The sequence below is a fragment of the Thamnophis sirtalis genome, unplaced genomic scaffold, assembly GCF_051295495.1.
Source record: "Thamnophis sirtalis isolate CommonGarterSnake01/CBP01778 unplaced genomic scaffold, rThaSir2_p1.2 scaffold_5, whole genome shotgun sequence".
NCBI classification, from domain to species: domain Eukaryota; kingdom Metazoa; phylum Chordata; class Lepidosauria; order Squamata; family Natricidae; genus Thamnophis; species Thamnophis sirtalis.
The window spans coordinates 103,779,679-103,800,722 of NW_028261385.1; the positions used below are offsets into that span (position 1 = coordinate 103,779,679).

General features: G+C 39.1%; 1 protein-coding gene across 1 annotated transcript in view; it reads right to left on the reverse strand.

Moving 5' to 3' along the window:
* LOC106542791 (low-density lipoprotein receptor-related protein 2) overlaps positions 1–19,741 on the reverse strand; it is a 49,431-nt gene extending 29,690 nt beyond the window's left edge. Inside the window, exons 1-13 of the mRNA XM_087717025.1 lie at positions 19,663–19,741; positions 18,248–18,361; positions 15,465–15,584; positions 11,586–11,813; positions 9,644–9,757; positions 9,430–9,549; positions 7,770–7,895; positions 7,315–7,518; positions 6,331–6,499; positions 5,067–5,235; positions 3,404–3,626; positions 2,619–2,744; positions 1,785–2,012 (exon numbers count right to left, since the gene is read on the reverse strand). Of these exons, the coding sequence (XP_087573151.1) occupies positions 1,785–2,012; positions 2,619–2,744; positions 3,404–3,626; positions 5,067–5,235; positions 6,331–6,499; positions 7,315–7,518; positions 7,770–7,895; positions 9,430–9,549; positions 9,644–9,757; positions 11,586–11,813; positions 15,465–15,584; positions 18,248–18,361; positions 19,663–19,741 (2,020 nt within the window). The remainder of the gene's footprint in view (positions 1–1,784; positions 2,013–2,618; positions 2,745–3,403; positions 3,627–5,066; positions 5,236–6,330; positions 6,500–7,314; positions 7,519–7,769; positions 7,896–9,429; positions 9,550–9,643; positions 9,758–11,585; positions 11,814–15,464; positions 15,585–18,247; positions 18,362–19,662) is intronic.
* Between the last annotated feature and the right edge of the window lie 1,303 nt (positions 19,742–21,044).

The window sequence follows — 21,044 nt, forward strand, 5'->3', positions numbered from 1 at the left end:
TCAGAATTATTTTCATTTAGCTTATCTAAGGACAGAATGAATAGATTAATAGATTAAAACCAAACATACTATGCCTATTAACTATGCCCTTTCCTTTGTTTCATCTAAAACAGGAATAGGTCTTGATATCCTCACCTCCAAAGCATTTTAGAGTCTAACAGTTATTTGTAGATAACCTAAATAGAACCTTTGTGTAATTCTCAAGTCTTTGACCCAATGTTAAGGACTGTAGTGCTTGGGATCAATATGGCCTCAGATTTCTCTCTACAATCACTATTCTATAATGTAATAATTCCTAATCCAATCACTATATTCCAATCTTGCTAGTGGGAGATAATGTCTGTTTAGTACAAAGTTTCTATGCCTATTTTGATTTTTTTAATTCCTCAATTAAATTCCTAATAAAGGGGCTATATTTCCTTCTTTGTCCTAAAATGTTTTATTCATGGGAAAGATTAAAACAAACACTCAGTATGGATATGGTGATTAAAACATAAAATCAGCATGCTCAAGATTCAACATCTGTTTTTCAGGTTACAAATCTTCATTTGTATCTTATTAGCCTTCCCTGTCAATATTCCACATTCAGAAATTGGTATTGAGTGATCTGTTTCTTTTCTTCCAAAAGTATCCAAAAAATGGAATTACTTTAAGTTTTAACCAAGTTTGGCTTTTTAAAAAGTAATTTCATCCTTAGCAGTGGTACAATCCATCATGTTCATACCTCCTTCAAATCAAATAAAATTAAACATGAAAGTAACTTCCTGTTATTATGTAGGCATCTACCTCGATTTCACCTTCCTGCATACACAAAATGCCAAAGCCAAACCTTCCTGCAGAGGAATGAGTCTTTAAGCGGTTATATACTTCAGGGTCAAATTCTTCTACATAATTCTACAGCAGTTTTTTTTCAAGTTCATCAGTTTTAAGAGGTATTTCCAATTTATTTCCAATTTAATAAAATTTGTATGCCGCCCACTCCCTAGGGACTCTGGGCGGCTTACAGACAGATAAAAAACATTTTAAAATTTAAAAACACATCATCCATTCAGTGTAGATGGGGCTGGACATTGATCAACAGCCCCAGGCCTGCCGGAACAGCCAGGTCTTGGTGGCATTACGGAAGGCCGGGAGAGTGGTAAGGGTCCGGATCTCTACGGGTAGATCGTTTCACAGGGCCAGCACAGCTACAGAGAAGGCTCTCCCCTGGGGAGTCGCCAGCCAGCATTGTCCGGTCGATGACACCTGGAGGAGGCCTAACCTGTGAGATCTAGTTGGTCATTGGGAGATATGTGGCAGGAGGCGGTCTCTCAGGTAGAATGGACTTCAACTCCCAGAATTCCCCATGCTGGTTGGGGAATTCTGGGAGTTGAAATCCCCACCTCTTAAAGTTGCTAAGCTTGAGAAACTCTGTCCTACAGGCTTTTGCTCTCTGTTCTTGGATGTCCTTATACACACAATAAAAAGTATTCCTAGTCAGCCGTGCAACTGCAAAACCTAAAAAAATGTTAGCATTAGTAAAAAATTGAGGTCTTTATGGCATTATACCAGAAAATCTATAATACCCAAGGGAGTAAACTTTTGAGAAATCTAGTTATGAATGTGTATTCTAGCTGCCAGAAACATCAATTTCTTTATTTTTTGTGGTTTTAACACTGATTGGAGGCAGTTCTTTTAGATGACTGCTAATAACCTGTAGGTTATGTCAACATATCAAGGCTTGGAGTAATTTTAACACTAAGAGCTGTATTATATTTTACTTATACCAATGGATAGTGCTTCACCTGGAGAGTTTGTAGGAATTATTAATTTTGTCTTTGTTGCTATATTGTAGCGCATCAGTTCTCCTTTGTGATCAATCCAGTAGAGGAATCCTCTTTTCCAATCCATGTCCTGAAAATAGATTATTTCTGGCCATTCAGGTATCAGGGGTTGATGCTGCTGAATTGCACCTTCTGGTCCAATGTGCACTTGGAAAATTTCATGGTCAGTAGAATACACAACTTTCAACTCTGTCAAAGTACACATAGGAAGAATATCACTTTGGAGACTAACTTCACCAGTCATTCAAGCACCAAGAACATTCACTTAATATTGTACCTAAGAATCGCAGTAGCCATTGGCTTTCTATATCAACAGCTGGCATTAGTGCTTCCTTGAGTGGAGAAAATATACATAATAGTCTGGTTTATGGTTATAAGCCATTCTTTACAGAACTTGAAAATTGTTTTGTCAAAAGAAAATAAGACATGGTTAAACATATTCTAGCTGTATATTTGTATTTGCCTGAAGGTCTGTTTTAAGTCTTTTGACAGCTGGCAAGGACCAGCTATTAACCTTACTGCCATTGGCTTTTGGTATATTAAGATAATGGATGACAAAGGGATCAAAACAACAATTGGATATAAGAGGTAGCTATCCAAACCATCATTAACCTATCTCTCCTCTGTCAACAGCTAAAGCATATTCAGTATATGCATCACATCACAACAGCTGACGTCTAAAATAGGATGCTTATACGAGTCTCAAAACTAGTATTTAAAAGGTCAATAGAGAGTTTCCACCCATCTTCCAGGGACTTATGGTCTTCTAGTTGCACCCGAGAATTACAGACCTACCTCCACATTCACCAGAAGCTAGGAGAAAAGTACCCTTTGGACAGGCGCATCTGTAGCCTTTGGAATGAACTGGTGACAAAAGACAAATGTGGCTGCACACTCCTGGTAAACATGCATTTGTGTTATCTAGAAATCAAGGGAATATGTTAGTATTCAAGACTAATTAACCTCTTCTCCAAACTATGTAATTATTTACTTAGGGCTGTACAGTGCTTTGGTGTCAAAGGAAAAGATGCTCCAGAGCAGGAGCCTCCAACCTTGGCAACTTTAAGTCTTGTGGATTTCAACTCCCAGAGTTCTGGGAGTTGAAGTCCACAAGTCTTAAAGTTTCCATGGTTGTAGACGCCTGCTCCGGAGCATATGTGCAATACTTGGCTACAATGTCTTAAACCAAATCTTTTTTTCCCCAGGATCAACCTACAGCTACTGAAGGCAGCAATTTTAGGAAAATGTGCTGTTTTTTAAAAAAATGACAGACATATGGTATGCAATCAACTCACATGCTCTGAAGCAAATGTTGCCTTCAGACCGAAGTGCTCCACAATTCTAGCATTAACCCAAGAAAGACCTTTCAACCTTTGGCTCAAATGAGGTTGCTTTAGATGTTCCTGACTATCTTTTAATCCAATCACCACTATATACTGTAATTCTCCCCAAGCAAGTTTATTACAACTGCTTATGAATTCCTACAGTGTATCCCAGAAACATCCATGGGGGACAAAATGTAAATTATTTTTTCTTAGTAGCTCGGCCCTGCTTATGGCTTGCCAAAGAGATCAACTTACTTAGTGATTGCTGTAACTCATGCAATACTGTGAATGAAGAGATGGAGGCGTCCAGCAGTGTGCCAACACCGGGTGAGGTGCGAGATGCATAAAACAAGTGTGTTCCAGTGCTCCAGAAGAACATATTTTCAAATATAGCAAGTCTTAGGGGAACCTGATTTTTCAGCATTGTATCAGGGAAAGTGTATCTTCCAGAACCATCTACTTTTACTGTTTCAATGGACTAAAAAGAAAAACAAAGCAATTTGAAAACAGCATTCAGACTTACAGAACTATCACTACCGGTAATTGTTTTAATTAACTAGCCATGTTCTTTTTTTTTTTTAAGAAGAATATTTTATTTTCATTTCCATAACATATAATCACATGTATATTGTTACATAGACAATATCATGTTATAAGAGAAGACAATATACATGTGCAATCATACTACTTTAAAATCAAACCTGGGATAGTTCCCCCCTCCCCCCCGAGCCCTCACAACCTACCCCCCCCAACTTCCCAGAACCCGTACACAGTATAGATATTTAACAACCACAGTCTAAGATATATTGATAAAAAATAAAAGTAAGAAGTTAATAACCTCTTTACATTGAACTTAGCTCCTCCTTGCTAAATTAACTTTAAACAGTTCAAAAACTAGCCATGTTCTTGATAACCAAGGCAATTCTGTATGGCATTTTTTTTTGCTCAAATTCTTCTGATCAGATGGTTTATACATTGTGGCCCTCTACATGGATTAATAGAGATGTGGTGGCTCAGTGGCTAAGACGCTGAGCTTGTTGATCAGAAGGTTGGCAGTTCGAATCCCTAACGTCCCCTAACAGAGTGAGCTCTGTCCCAGCTTCTGCCAACCTAGCAGTTCAAAAGCATGTAAAAATGCAAATAGAAAAATAAGGGATCACCTTTGATGGGAATTTAGTCATCCTGGCCACATGACCATGGAGATATCTTCAGACAGCACTGACTCTTTGGCTTTGAAACGGAGATGGGCACCGCCCCCTAGAGTCGGAAACGACTAGCACATATGTGCAAGGGGAATCTTTACCTTTACCTTTATATGGATTAATGCTAGCAATTCAACCATAACCCTTTCATATCCTCATTTGAGAACAATTCTGCAGAGGATTCGATCAATTCAGGAAAATATTTTTGGTTCTGAACAGACATTTAAAAGAATTGTTCGGCCAGATTGCTTAGCCTTATGCGCCAGGGATTTTTTTAAAAAATTCCCTGTTTTCCAACGTTATCTAAAAAACTAAATAAAAGTACTTTTAAGGTTTTAATTTTTTTTAGTATCAGTGGAAATATAGCAAAAATAATAAGGATCATTTCAAATCTATAGCCCTTTGAACACTTAGGATAAGTCGTATATAAAACTCTCTGTACAGATTGTCATTCTAGGACTCCTTTGTTTGGCTCCCTAATGAAATAGATGGACTGCAACAAGTTAAAAAATGTAATTGTTTCCCTGAGCAGAAACATGAAAAATTGATATACAGTATTAAATGTAACAATATTATATTTAATTAAAGAACATAAACACATTATTAGGATTTGTTTTAATAAATCACGAGAGGGGGGAAGGGAGGGAGGGAGAGAGGGAGATGTGGAGATGCAAACCATAGGTAGCTTTGCATTTGGGATGGGCTGAATTACACACCTTTTTATACATACTGATCCAATAGAGTCTACTAGTGATGTAATCAAGAGTCAATCCCACGGGCTCTTCGGCAAATACTACCACAAGCACATGTCTGTCTGATCCATCCATCCCTGCAGCTTCTATTACAGTCCTGTCCTTTTCACCACAATTCACCCAGTACATGTATCTGTGATAAGACAGAAAACCAGAGCAAAATGCTTCAAGAGCAGTGGTCTGGAAATACGACTATTTAGTCACTCATCCAGTTTGCTACCACACATGAAGGACTTACACACTCTTAGATCAGGATCTTCTCAGGAGCTGAACAATATTGGATAATGTTGTATAGTATCACGGGGACCAAAAATTATAAGAATTGAGTCAAATATTTATCAAATTTCTAAGTTTAAAAATTTCTGAGATTATGCTACAGGCAATCTTCAACTTACAACCACAACTGAGGCCAAAATTCCTGTTGCAAAGTGAGACATTAGTTAAGTGAATTTTGCCCCGTTGTACGACTTTTAGCAATAGCAATAGCAGTTAGACTTATATACTGCTTCATAGGGCTTTCAGCCCTCTCTAAGCGGTTTACAGAGTTAGCATATTGCCCCCAACAACAATCCGGGTCCTCATTTTACCCACCTCGGAAGGATGGAAGGCTGAGTCAACCTTGAGCCGGTGTGATTTGAACCGCTGAACTGCTGATAGCAGTCAGCTGAAGTGGCCTGCACTCCACCCACTGGGCCACCTCGGCTCTCTTTCTTGCCACAGTTGCTAAGTGAATCACTGCAGTTGTTAATAACATGGTTCTTAAATGAATTCGGTTTCCCCTTTGACTTTGCTTGTCACAAGGTCACAAAAGATGATCACGGGACACTGCAACCATCATATACACTGCAAATATCAGAAGCATGAGTCAATTGCCAATTTTCCAAATTTTGATCACATGACCATGGGAATGCCTCAATGGTCATAAGTGTGAAAAATAGACATGTCACTGTTTTAGTGCTGTTGTATCTTTGGATGGTCACTAAACAAACTGTTTTAAGTTGAAGACTAACTGTATGTAAATATGTGGGATTCCTGCCCTAAAGGCTTATGGGATTTCTGGAGAGAACAGTGAAATCTTACTAAATTTGGTAATCTCTTGAAACTTTGGGCATTTAAAATAAATAGTTTGTGTCTTGGAGATATTATATGGGCAGGCTTCAAATATGTATGAAATTATATCACTATGACAATACTGTAAATTCAGTAGTGTCTATTCTGAAACTCATACCTTTTCTCTGGAAATGTAATCAGCTGCTCCGGCACCAGATTTTTCTCCAGGATCTTTACATAGCCCCTACCATCATTCAAACCAGCAAAGATAGCACGAGGAAAATTGCTGGCCCAGTATAACTGCCCTGTGAACCAGTCTACAGAGATGCTGTTGATACCACTGACATCTATAGGCAAAATTCAAGAAGATAAAATATGGGAAGGGGCTCAATGAGTTTTTGTTATAGTCCATCTGTAACTTGTAGGGTTCTATAAACACCCTACATAAATAATCTTTTGTAAGGGGGTTCTTTACATTGCTTCTTTCTGAGGCTTAAGAAGTCTCTGTGTAATATTTTGCTTGCTATTTCACCTTCCTGTAAATTCAACTTTACGATAATAGGATATATTCCATTTATACATCAGTATAATTATGTAATTATGTCTTCATCAATGGTCATCTTCTATTATGTAGAAAATATAGAAAATGTTGCACTTTTTAACATCAGATTTTTTTCTACAGTGTTTGGGCTTTGAAGAGTTAACTGGAAATATCAGTGCCTTGACCAACCCATGACTTACATTACACATTGGTCTTCTTCTCAAACTATAAAAAGGTGGGAAATTTGCTCAGTATTAGGCGGAGAGGAAGATTTGGGGGCTTATTGTAGTGGATTTATGCCATGGCAAGTTTTAAGACACACATTTTGCCTGTTAAATCTCAACCTCCTCAGAAGGGGTGGGGAGCCTTAATTTTTACTCCCACATATTCTGATAGGCACAATTCTCTAGGAATTGTGTTCGGTTCTAAAGGAATGCCACACAATTCTATATGAAAAGACAAACTGAGGCACAGTTGACTGTAAACTGATTTAAAGTTCATCCCAAAGAAAATTAGGATTCATCTAGAACTAAAGCTGAACATTGCTTTTGCTGAAGTATAGAGGCAAAAATAGAAGGGTTAGTTTTTGATTCTGGATTTATCCGCAATAAATCATTTTACCTGGATAAAGAATCATCTCACTTTTTCCAGACACATAAACATGAAGTTTTTTATCTTCAACCCAATAATAGCTTTTCCTTAAGAGGTCGTAAGCAACAGAGACAGCCTTTGTTTTTGTAGATACTAGAATCTCCTGGTGATGTGTCTTTAAATCCAGGAGAGCAAGACCTTGAGGGGCAGCTAGTAGCATTTTGGTAGTCGCATCTGGAAAAGAACACGAAGTTTAGTTACCTTTGCTTTAAGACATAGTCAAACTCACCCATCCCAATTTGAAGCCCTCTTGATCTGAGCCAGCATTGCACCTCTTAGAATTCTTAACCAGCTAACAATATATAGCATTTAACTGTGTCTCAAATTACTTGTAAATTGTGACTCCAGTGAAACTAAGAGATCTCATTTTTTTCCAGCCTCTTAGACTCATTGCAGGCTAATTGTACTGTACACTGAAATCTTACCTATAACTTTGCACATGGTTCCATTGAAGAGTTCATATCCGTCAACACAGTCACAGGTAAAGGAACCTAATGTGTTCTTGCATAATTGATTACAAGGACTGTATGCTATTTCACATTCATCAATATCTGCAAAGAAAAAAACAGGCTGTTAAAAATTGCTATAAATGGTAAAGGCAGTTGCATCAAAAGTTTCATCATTTATAGAAAACATTAGGTGTACACAATAAACTTGGGAAGATCCTGGAAAAAAATAATCAAGCAATAGAACTGCAAACACCTAGAAGCAAGCAAAGTTATAACCAGAAGCCAACATGGGTTTATCAAAAACAGATCATGCCAAACAAATGTTATTTCATTATTTGACAAAGTGACAAAATTAGTGGACCAGCAAAATGCTGTGGACATAGTATACTTGGATTGCAATAAGGCATTTGTCCAAGTAGACCACAACCCATGTCTTGGTAAACAAAAAAATGTGGAATAGACAGCATCATCACCAGATGGATTCGTAACTGCTTAACAATCCGCACTCATTGTGCAGTCCTTAATGGAACTACATCTACATGGAAGGAAATAAGCAGTGGGGTACCCAAGTTTATGTTTTAGGCTCAGTACTCTTCGATATCTTCATAAATGATTTAGATGAGGGAATAGCAGGGGATCTCATCAAATTTTCAAACGACACCAAACTGACAGGAATAGGCTAAAGATCCAAAAGGATCTTGATGGACTTGAACACTGGGCCCTATAAATTCAGGGTAAAGTTAAGGTTTTATACTTAGGCAAGAAAAACCAAATGTACAGGTATAAAGTTAGTGGAAGCTGGCTCAATAGCAGCAATTGTGAGAGGGATCTTGGAGTTCTAGTGGACAGCCACTTATGAGCCAGCAATAGCAGCAAAAAAGCCAATGCAATCATAGGTTGCATTAATAGAGGGATAGAATCAAGTCCATGTGACATATCTGTACTGCTTTATAAAACCTTAGTAAGGCTGCATTGTTTTGGTCATCAAATTATAAAAATGATGTTGAGACTCTGGAAAGAATACAGAAAAGAGCTACAAATATGATTAGGGGGCTGGTGGCTAAAACATGAAGAACGGTTGCAGGAACTGGGTATGTCTAGTCTAGAGAAAAGAAGGACTAGGGGTGACATGATGACAATGTTTCAATGTTTGAGGGACTGCCACAAAGAGGAATGGGTCAACCTATTTTCCAAAGCATCAGAAGGCCAGACAAGAAGCAAGGGATGGAAACTAACAAAGAAGAGAAACAACCTAGAACTAAGGAAAAATTTCCTGACAGTGAAAACAATTAACCAGTGGAAGAAACGAGTTGCCTTCAGAACCACCACTGGAGGTTTTTAAGAGATTGGGCAGCCAGTTGTATAGAGTCTCTTGCTTGTGCAAGGGTTCAGACTAGAAGACTTTCAAAGTCTCTTACAGCTATGTTATTGTTATTGCCATTGTTTAATTGCCTAATACATTAGAAAATATAGTTTCTATTTTGTGGTAAGTTCCCATTTCCACTTTAAAAGTTCAGCTCCCTCAACTGCTGAATTTGAGGCATAAGTAGTCAGTTCCTACTTGTAATATTTGTTACAACTTACAATTGAGAATATATATCAATCTAGCTCAGGAATTGTCCCTTTGCATTCATACCTGAACAGTTTTTACCATCAGCAAGAAGTTCCCAGCCAGCAGCACATGAACAATTGACACCCCAAAATGTCTCTGTACATTTCTCCATGCAGCCACCATTATTCAGAGAGCATTTTTTGCCTGAAAAAAAAAATAGAAGCAAGAATTACTCCCTCGTTCAAGTCTTGATTAGGAAAAAATAATATTAACAGATCATGCTGTTAGGGTTTATTACCACAAGACCAGGGTTCATCAGTGCCATCCAAGCAATCGGCCCCTCCGTTGCACATTAGAGATTCCAAAATGCATTTCCCTTGATCACAATGGAACATTGTTTCTGGGCAGTGAGCTGTATACCAGAAATTTAAAAAAAAAACATTTATATATGGTTCACACTGATTGCAAGTCAATCTGTCACCAACATAAATTCATATATCATTTTCTTCAAAGCTATAACCTGTTTTCCCAAAACGAGATTCACACAGTATGTTCTAGACATAAGCACATTCCAGATGAACAGTAGGAAAAATAGTATATTCTGAACAAATGGACCTATTATCTGTGGAGGGGGAGCAGACTTTCTTCTACTATGAATGTTCAGTCAGAAGCTGGATGTTCCCCTTTCAGATATACCTGAATTCCTGTATTGAATAGAGGATGGGACTAGACAAACAGACAGATTTCCCTTCCAGCTTTGTGACTGTGGACAAGTACAAAACAACTCTACTTGAACCTGGTACTGTCCCCATGTGCTTGGAATGAATGTAACTCTTACAAGCCGCACATTAGCTGGTTCCCATTGATATTCACTAATGATTTGTAACATCTTTTGGAGTCATCCAATCATCATGGCACAAAAGTAACAGTAATGAGAATGGTTTTCATGCCACTTCAATGATAGTTAAGCTGGCAATGCAATAAAAATGTGCTGTCACTAGTAGGAAAATGGCCCAAAACTTCCATTAGCTTCCAAGTAACAAGTGATACAACTGTGTTTCTAATTCCTTAGCACAGCCATGTATATGTTACTCAACTGTACAACCCAACTGTAAAGACTTGCCTCAGTTACCTTCTCAAGAAAGTAAAACTCTTGAAGCAGATTTTATTATCCAACCATCTGAAGAGTTTCATATAAGATTAGTTCAGAAGCTGATTTCATAACTTACATATTTCAACTTTGGGGGCACTAAGATACTTAGTTTGGGTTTCTGAGTCAAATAGATTGTTGATACCAAGTCCAGGTGTTGATATGCTTAAGAACATGATGCAATTATGAAAACCATTTTATTAGCATTGCTATTCAATTAAACATGTAATAGCTAAACAAGGTACAAGTTACTGATATTTAAGATGCACAGTTAAAACCTAATTCTGGAGAATAAAACATTGTTACTATTCAGCTGCTTTTTCACAGCAAGTATTGTCTTCGGCCTATTATTTTTCAAAAAAGAAATGCCACATTAAAAAAAAAAGTTATTTTCCTGCAAATCATAAATCCAAATCAGCCACCCAGTTTGCTTTATGGAAGACATCATAGTTGTATATTTCGAATTTCTCGAAGCGATACTGAAATGTGTACATAAGGAAACTGCCTGCAATATTTTCAGATAATTTAAAAAACTGACCATATTTTTTATTAACCAATCAAAAACATGGTCAGTTTTTGATCAATTTATCAAGTAAAAAATCCTCAGAGCCCATTGGTTTATATTACTGGGCTCTGATGATTTTATATTTGATAAACTCCTTGATTAATAAAATACTTGAGACATTTGGCTATGGGGCTAACGGTATTCTACAGACAGTATCAAATAAATGAAAGTTGTAAACAAACTATAGATAGTACTTGTGACTTGACTAAGTGCAATCAAGTTAGTGTGGACTCTAGAAAGTTTATCCAGGAGAAACATGTCCCTAACCTGGTTTTTCATGTCCTTCAATGGTTTACCTATTGCCACTGTACCTGAGCCCATCCACTACGCAGTCAAATAAAAAATATACGATTAAAACAAAAAGCAGTAGAACACATCCATAATGGCTTGTCCCACCATGAGGAAGGATTATAAAGGGGCCATCATTCCCCACCTCTGCTCTATAAGAATCATATTGGATATTCATTCTTTGCTACGATGAGTTAGCTGGATTTGTTACATTCATGGGTCGATCAAGTTGCTTACCACAGAACTCTTCGTCCGAGTGATCTCCACAATTGTCAACGCCATTGCACTTCCAGTCTTCCATAATACAGACTTTGTTCTTACACTGCCACTGTCCAGCTAAGCAGCTACTGGGTGAGCAGTTGGTTTCATCCGAGCCATCTATGCAGTCTACATGATCATCACATACATCCCAAGGATCAATGCATTGATTGTAGCTCTGGCATGGAATTTTTCTCTCTGCACATACTAGATTAAAATAATATCAGAAAAAACAATTTCCCCCCTCATTCATTATATTACTGGCATAAACTGGACTGCCCTGATTTCTGTCTACTATGAAGCAAAGTTTGTAATGGCTACATTAGAGAGGTCTACACCTTTTTCAAAAGAGGTGGGGGAAGTTTTTTGCCTGCCCAGGAGAGCAGAAAGAGTTTCAGAATGGCATGGAAAACCCAAGCTTTGTATTTTGTATACACAGGACCCTATAGTTAGTTCCTAGCATCTTTAATTAAGGACTGCTAGTAGGATGTTGAACAAAAAATCTTTGCCTCTAAAATAATCCTTGAAAAGATTGGGCTAGATGACTTTGCTACGTATTATTATATGAAATTGTTCCAAATTTCAAAAAACAAAACAAAAAAACCAAGAGGTCTTCTACTGTATGTTCATGTACAAGACTACTGAAGTGATCTTTAGAGACAAGTCTATTTTCCTTGCTAAGGGATTTTCTTAAAACATCTTAAAACATTTTTCACACATTTTTTTTCTTTGAGAAATGTTGGGTCTCAGTTTTCATAACTCCTAACCAGCATAGCCAACATACCTAAAGGATACCAAGCTAAAGAGGCCTGTATTATCACCTATAGCTAACAATACAGCTTCAGGGCAAAATTCGGGTTGCAACTCATGTCCCTTAAAAGACCATTTACCCTCACCTTCTTGAACAGAACAGTAGCAACCAGAAAAGCTGCACAGAAAAGACAAACTACTTTTATTTTCTTCACAAAGGTCACAATGCTGGACTCTTGATCCCAGGTTCTAAACAGAGGTGAAATGTGGTAGTAAAAAAAATGCTTAACAAAGTAAAAAAAAAAACGGGGCCAAAAACGGGGATTGGAGGGGTTCTGCGAAAGAAAGAAGGAAAGAAAGAAAGAAAGAAAGAAAGAAGGTGGGTGGGAGGGAGGGAGGGAGGGAGGGAAGGAGGGAGGAAGGACCACAAACCTGGCACTAGACGCAGCTTCAGTGGATACCTTGAAAGAGCACAGCAATCCAGAGCTGGAAGGGACCTAGAGGTCATCTAGTCCAGCAGAACATTGTTAAAGTGAGTTTCTGTCTTTTGACACCCCCTCAGTCACATGACTATACAGCCATGCCCCAACCAGTCACATGACCTCCCACCAAACCGGCAGGATTTTTTTTTAGATTTCACCACTGGTTCTAAATACTAGTTATCAGGGGAGAAGTAGCCCAGAGAAGCATGAAGGTAACTCAGCAGCCTACTTTAGTTCCTAGAAAAGAGAAGTCCCTCTAAAACAATCTCCCCAACATACGTTTAAGTTAAACTCAAGATTAATAACAAAAAGATGTAGTAGCCAAGATTCAAAACAGAAATGGACAATTTTCAAAGGGGGAGAAATGAATTTTTAAAACCCCTTACGTTATTGCTTAGATTATTACCACCCTAATTACCTCCAAGAAACAACTGCACTTCTTTTTTATGACATCACGGTGTCATCATCCTATATCCTCCTTCCCTCTTCTTCCGTCCTTCCTGAACACGTTTTTTGATGAAAAAGTGCCCACTGATTGAGAAAATTATTTTCCCAGTTTGTACTAAGGGGATTCCAATATTGCAAACTTTTAATACTGAATACATTAAAGCACCATAGACATGGTGACCACTGTTGGGACTCTGCATTTTGAATATTTTTCCTTGACATGGGAAGTCTTACTTTTCTTGCCTCTATACAATATCATGGGGCAGACCATGATTTCAGGTCTGCCAACCCTGTTATTTCCTACTATTTTTCTACGTAAACTGTCGCTCTGCTCTGTCTTTACAGTAACAGAGGGTATACCATGCAGGTTCTATGCTACCTCATCTAGTACAAAGCAGTTTCCAAGATAAAGATGATCTTTTCTTTCACACAAGAGTCTGTCTGCAGCAGTGGTGGGATTCAAATAATTTAACAACCGGTTCTCTGCCCTAATGACCAGCTGGCTAGGCGTGGCTCAGCGGTCACGTGACTGACTGGGCGTGCCCAACTCAACATTACTGACGTTGATGGGCACTTCGCCTTAGCTGTTGCAATGTAATAAGGGTTAACCGGAGAGGCAGTTTCTGTAAGCAGGGCAACAAAGATTAGGCTAGAAACAACACTACAATGTTTCCTTCCTGCCTTCCTTACAGGATTAGTCCTGAAAAGTGGGGAAAAAACAAAAGGAAATTTCTTCCAACAACCGTTCCGAACTGCTGAGGAAGTTAACAAGTGGTTCTCCCAAATAGATACAAGCTGCCTGAATCCCACCACTGGTCTGCAGAGTCCTTTTTATAAACAAAATTCTCCAATTGCATGCAATGGAACTGCATCTACATGGAGGAAAGTATGCGGTGGAGTACCCCAAGGCTGTGTTTTAGGCCCAGCACTCTTCAACTTCTTCATCAATGATTTGGATGAGGGAATAAATGGGGAACTCATCAAATTTACAGATGACACTAAGCTGGCAGGAATAGCCAACACTCCAGAAGACAGGCTTAAGATACAGAAGGATCTTGACAAACTTCAACATTGGGCACTATCTAATAAAATGAAATTCAATGGTGAAAAGAGTAAGGTTCTACATTTCGGCAAGAAAAACAAAATACACAGGTACAATATAGGCGGTACCTTGTTCAATAGTAGTAACTGTGAGAGGGATTTTGGAATCCTAGTGGACAACCATTTAAATATGAGCCAGCAGTGTGCAGCAGCTGCCAAAAAAGCCAACAGAGTTCTAGGCTACATAAACAAGAGGGATAGATCAAGATCACGTGAAGTGTTAATACCACTTTATAATGCCTTGGCAAGACCACACTTGGAATACTGCATTCAGTTTTGGTCGCCATGGTGTAGAAAAGATGTGGAGACTCTAAAAAGAGTGCAGAGAAGAGCAACAAAGGGGACTGGAGACTAAAACATATGAAGAACGGTTGCAGGAACTGGGTATGTCTAGTTTAATGAAAAGAAGAATTAGGGGACACATGATAGCAGTGTTCCAATATCTCAGGGGTTGCCACCAAGAAGAGGGAGTCAAACTATTCTCCAAAGCACCTGAGGGTAGAACAAGAAGCAATGGGTGGAAGCTAATCAAGGAGAGAAGCAACTTAGAACTGAGGAGAAATTTCTTGACGGTTAGAACAATTAATCCAGTGGAACAGCTTGCCTCCAGACGTTGTGAATGCCCCAACACTGGAAGTCTTTAAGAAGATGTTGGATAGCCATTTGTCTGAAATGGTGTAGGGTTGCCTGCCTAGGCAGGGGGTTGGACTAGAAGACCTCCAAGGTCCCTTCCAACTCTGCTATTGTACTGTATTGTAAATTGTGTTAAATTTATATTCACTGACAAACATTTAACACAAAAATAATTTGTTGCCAAAGGAACTTTCTGTGAAGGTTTCTGGGATTGGGGCTGAAAGGCAAAAGCGAAAGCAGTGTGCTGTGTCCCATATTTGGGTAGATCAGGTTGCCCTGATAAAACACACTTAATTCTCCAAATTGTATTTTTCTCTCTACACATACTTTATAGTTTATGATACAGTTGCCTATCTTTTTCCAAATTATACCCTATCTGTCAGCTTCTTTTTCAATAGCAGTGTCATGAAAACAGCCTGTTTGGGGCTTTAAATGTAATGCATACCACAATTTTCTTCATCGGAGCCATCCAGACAATCGCTGGTACCGTCACAACGCCACTTAGCAGCAATACACGATCCGTCTTCACATTGCCAGGCATTTGGATCACCACCACATTCTACCTCTATAGAGAAGAAGGAACAAAATGTTTTCCCTTAGATTCACCTCTAAGAACTGCTCTACAGAAACTGTCCCCAATAGGTCTGTAGAGATTTCTTAGTCATCCAGGTCATGGTTGTCCCAAAGCTGCTTTTTAAAGGTTTTGTCCCCAATAGGATATCCTCTGGTGGATTGGGACAGACCTATTCAGAATTCCTAAGTCTTGGAGATGTTCTTTCCTTCATTTGAGTTCTTCTATAAAGCACAGTGCTAATCTATAAGAGAGCTGCACGGGATGAAAATGTTAAACAAATTGGTTTATGAAGTAGTTATCACAATAGGTATGCCTCAGTCAAGAGCTCACGGTTAAAGAAGACTCTACAGTTTAAGGGGGAAACAGCTCTCATCACTAATGCAATCCACTAAGCCAGGAGTCTCCAACCTTGGCAACTTTAAGACTTGTGAACTTCAACTCCCAGAATTCCTCAGCCAGCTTTGGGAATTGAAGTCCACAAGTCTTAAAAGTTGCCAAGGTTGGAGACCCCTGCACTAAACTGCTTCCGAAGATGCCAGTGACCAACGTTATATCCTCTGTTCCATGGGAAGTTAATGCCATTGTATATTGAGATTCAAAACAATCAGTCCTTCTATAAAGGCAAGTTACAACACACATGCAGTTATACCACGGGTTGGCATTCTGTTCCTAGCTGATTACTCTTCTAAAGTGCTCCTGCTGCAGGGAAGCTGGAAAGGCCAGCCTATCTAATCTGGTTATCCTGGATGAGATGGACCATAGTTCTCAACTCCAGAAAGTGAAGCTTGCAGCAATGCTGTCTAGGAAACGAGCGTTCCCATTCAATGCAAATCAAAGCCACCCTGATTATTCCATCATAAGCTTACACTATCCAACCTGATTATGTTCAATCAGTTATTGATGCTTTATGAATACTACTGAGTCCATGATTTTATTTTTTCTTGTCATTTTGCAAACATGAATTACTGTAACTTAGTTAAAAGCTCATTACTGTATTTTAGGGATTGACTAATAATATCAACTTTAGCCAGACATCCACATGTCTTCATTATTCACTCTTCATTGCTAAGTCTTATCAAAATTAATTTTTTTTGGCCGGGGGGGGGGGGGTTTGCATTCACTACAGAACATGGCAAAAATCATAGCAAAGACTACTAACATTAGGAAACTATTCAACACCTTGCTTTGTAAACTCAACTTCAGCTTTTTGACAATGACACAGCAAAAGGTCGAATTAAGGTATTCCAAATGGTTCATATAACTATCCCAAACTACTCCTTATTACCGTAGTCATGCTGGTCTGGTCTGGTATGTTGAATTTATAGTCCAGAACATGTGGAGGACATTAGGTTAAGCAATTAACATTGCTTGTCTTACTTTGATCTGTCCTATCAGATAAAAGGGCAAAGGTCTATGGAGATTATTGCATTGCTTTACAGTTTGAAATTCCTAGATAAGAAAAGAGGTAGTCAATCAGCACCATACTTATAGCTGATGGCAAATGAAAATATCTCAAGAGCAACAGATTGTATTAATTGCATCCAGAATTTCTTTGAAACATTAGTTTATTTGAACAAGGCAGGGCTTACTGGAATGAGTATCTTTCCTTTCAATTATATCTGGTTCAGGTTCCCCACATATGTACAATAATTCATTTCCTAGGTAGGTTGGTCCCTATTTATCTGGTGTTAAATAGAATGTCCTAAACACCTAGGCTGTGGCATTATATAGACCCATGATGGTGAATATATGGCACATGTGCCATCTGTGGGCATGCATGCCATCATCAGCTGCTCTTCTAGTTCCTGGCGTGTGCATGCGTGCCACCCAGCTGATCTTTGCATGTGCCAGAGTGCAGGAAACCCAAAGACCAGCTGGCCGGTGCAAATATGCACACTGGCCACCTGGTCTTCGGGTTTCCGGCGCTCCGGCACATGCAAAGACCAGCTGCCCGGAGCACATGTGTGCACCGTAAACCAAAAGACCAGCTAACTAAAATGAGCAAATTTAGACATGGACTAGCAAGAAGCAGCAGACACGGACCCAGGATGAAAAAAAAACAAAACCATGTTATTCAACTAAGACAATTAAAAATGCCTGCAGTGTCTATTCCTCACCTTTTCAACCTGTATACGTTGAAATAATACTAAGCAATATACAGAACACTCACCTTACCTCTAGTACTGTTCTTACTTGAGAAAGTAAATAATTGTAAGTATTACCAAGCCAGGACTAGGCAGTTTTGTGCTTGTGCAAACTTTATTTGGGGCTTCCTGGTTTATTTGCCCCAGCAAAAGCAAAAACAAAAAACCTAGGCATGCTACAAAGCAGACCACCAATCTCCCCTCTCCTCTTTGTGCTCTATTTCAGAAGTGAGCTGCTGCAGCCCCATATTTTGCTTGATGTATGTGGACTTGTTCCTTTCCCCAGCTTCAAAAATGTGGTAAAAGTATATAAATTAGCTACTATCACTCCTTTTTGCAAAGCTCCCACAACTATTTTATCAGAATTAATAACCTATCAAAAATCCCAGCATTCTCACCAGATTAAAAAGCTTTTCCCACCCCCTCCTCCAAATCTGGTACTTTTCAAATCAGGGCCCAAATGTTTGTTTCTTGGCCCTCAACTGCATGAAATGCCCTTGAAGAACTTACCACAAAGTTCATCTGAACCATCAGGGCAATCTTGTTCTCCGTTACATAGCCATGAGAAAGGAATACACTTATCTCCACAAACAGCTTGCAAGGTGGCATTACAAGGTCTTCCATCTGGAAGAACAAAAGCATGGGATCAAAAACAGTCAGCCTAGACCACACAACATTCAGCCATGAAATCCGTATTGAAATGTGGCCCAATGGTCAATGAAATCCAGAGAATCACTATTTCCACGGTAGCAGTCCATTTTATTAATTAGTAAAATTAATAGTAGCTATTCTGACTCAGAATTATATAAGTAACTATCCCCAAAGGCCTGGATGAAGAGACACTATAACTTGGGGAAGTCCAATTCCAAATATTTCTATGCTGTTGTTTGGGCAGAATGCTTTTTGAAATGTATTTGGACACACCTGGCCTTTCTTAAAGCAACTCTGTTTGTCCTGGAGGCACAGCTGCTTCCACGAGGCTTCTAATTTAAGGTGACCTTAACAGGAGTTAATGCAGATGTACATCACACTCCAAATCAGAGTTTGTTCTTTGAATCAGGATTCCTGCAGCCATGTTTTTTGAAAACTATCAATGCAGGAGGCATTCAAAAAGATCTAAACAGCAAACCCCATCAAAAAAAAAATTGCTGCAGTGTAAATCAGAAATGTCCAACCTTGGCAAATTTAAGACTTGTGGACTTCAACTCCTAGAATTCCCCAGGCAGCCATGCCAGCTGGTGATTTCTGGGAATTGAACTCCACAAGCCTTAAAAGTTGCCAAGGTTGGACATGTATCTGGTTTAAACCATTTAGAATGTGGCCCCTTTTTTATAGCTAAAATTAGGGCTGAAATATACTTCCAAAGTCCCTTACCCATGAGCCCAACACACAAGGCTCTCCCAGCCAGAGTCCTCCAAAATTTCCAGAAGGGAGCCCTAAAAACAGACAAGAACTCACCCACCCAACCTACTTTACCACTGAATGATATTCATAAAGTAAAAAGACCACAAAACACTGAAAAGCCAATAGCAAATATGCAGTTTGCAAGGAAGCTACATAGACATGTCCATGTAAGTTGAATGGTTCCTAAATCATGATAATCCTGAGCCTAACATGGTCACTACAGTCCAGGTACATGAATAGCAACTGAATCTTAAAGACCACAAGTAGATTTCCCACATTTGGGCTGGAAGAAAAAAAAATTGCAAAACTATCAATTTTCTGCCGGTTTAAATAAAATTAAAACAAGCAAACCTATCTTTTTACTGTGTCATCAATAAAACTCCTGGGGGGAGGAGACCATTGTCTCTTTGTATGGTTGTTTAAGTAAGCTATGATAAGCAGACTCCAAAATAAGTCACTCCATCCCAGGATACTTTATCCCCCAAAGCAGGGGAACACACACACAAAAAGACCCTCCTCACCTCCGCTGGGCGACAAGCGACCCCAGCCACTCAATGCAGTCAAAACCAGGAGAATACCGTGGAGCATAAAAAGCTCCATAACTGGGGAGAAAAAGCACAGCGAACCAGCGCTGCCTAGGACAAGCCGAGCAGGGGTGAAGTTAAAAGAATAAATGATCCACAAACGGCGATCTCTCAACGCCGCTTTGGAGAAGCTTTTATCGACCGGCCCAGTCCCATTGGGTTCAGCTGGGCGCTAATCAAATCGCTTTGGGTCCGGTTTCACTCAAGCTGCTGCTACCGAGGCGCCCACAAGAGGGCGTCGTTGTGCCCGGCAGCCGCCATCCTGCCCGCACTTAACTGGGAAATAGAAAGCGGCGGGCGTTTTTTTTTTACGCTTTTGAGTAAACGTATATGGGAATCGGGGAACGCTGGAGCCCTCCCCGAGAGCCTTATATTATCGAATTACTCGATAATATAAGGACTTGCCAGATAACTCTGCTTTTTCACCTGCACATCAACGTGCTTACCAGATCATTTCTTTCTGTGTAAGTGTGCATTGCAATTTACATTGTTTTGCAGAATTATAACACTTCGCCTGGCACTTGTCATCTATAATACACTTTTGAATTTGCTTTTAATTTTTCTTCTTTAATTAACTAAGTAAACTCCTCATTTGATCGTAGATGTTTGATATAAACGATTGGGTAGGTTCCTTAAGGGAAGAAATGCTATTTTCTCCCCCTCACTTCCAGGAGTAAATTTAATGGATCCCACCTGCAAAGATTCGGCTGGTGAACTCATTTCCTGGCTTGGGGGCACCAGAAAGTGGAATTCATTACCAAGAAGAATGTTGACAATTGCAGTTATTTTTAATGGCATGAGATCTGTGCCAAAAAAAACTGACATTAACTACACACACACACACCCAAAAAAATCTGAACTCTTTTAACCATGTCATCCTCAAGTAAGACCACCAAGGTCTGGATTCACATAACACAATGCATTAATCTCCTGGGTTACATATCCACAACACATTAGGCTAAAACAAGTGATTAGCTTGTGATTCAGTGTTGTGTAAAATTATCCCAAAAGCTGCTCGCCCATCTGGTGATCCTTTACAGCAGTGTTTCCCAACCTTAGTCACTTTAAGAAGTATAGATTTCAACACCCAGAATCCCCCAGCCAATGCTATCAGTGTTAATGGATACAAGTGTTACCAAAACCATAAAGCCAACTATGAAATATTTAAACTTCAGAATATTGAATCTTGCTTGTTAAGAGCCTGATTTGGATTTTCCTCCCCTCAACCTCACTTTAAAAAGTAGTGATAATGACTTTGTGTCTGAAACAATGTTTATATCTAGCTAGAGGGCTAGGGAATTAGAGTTTTGTTTTCTTGT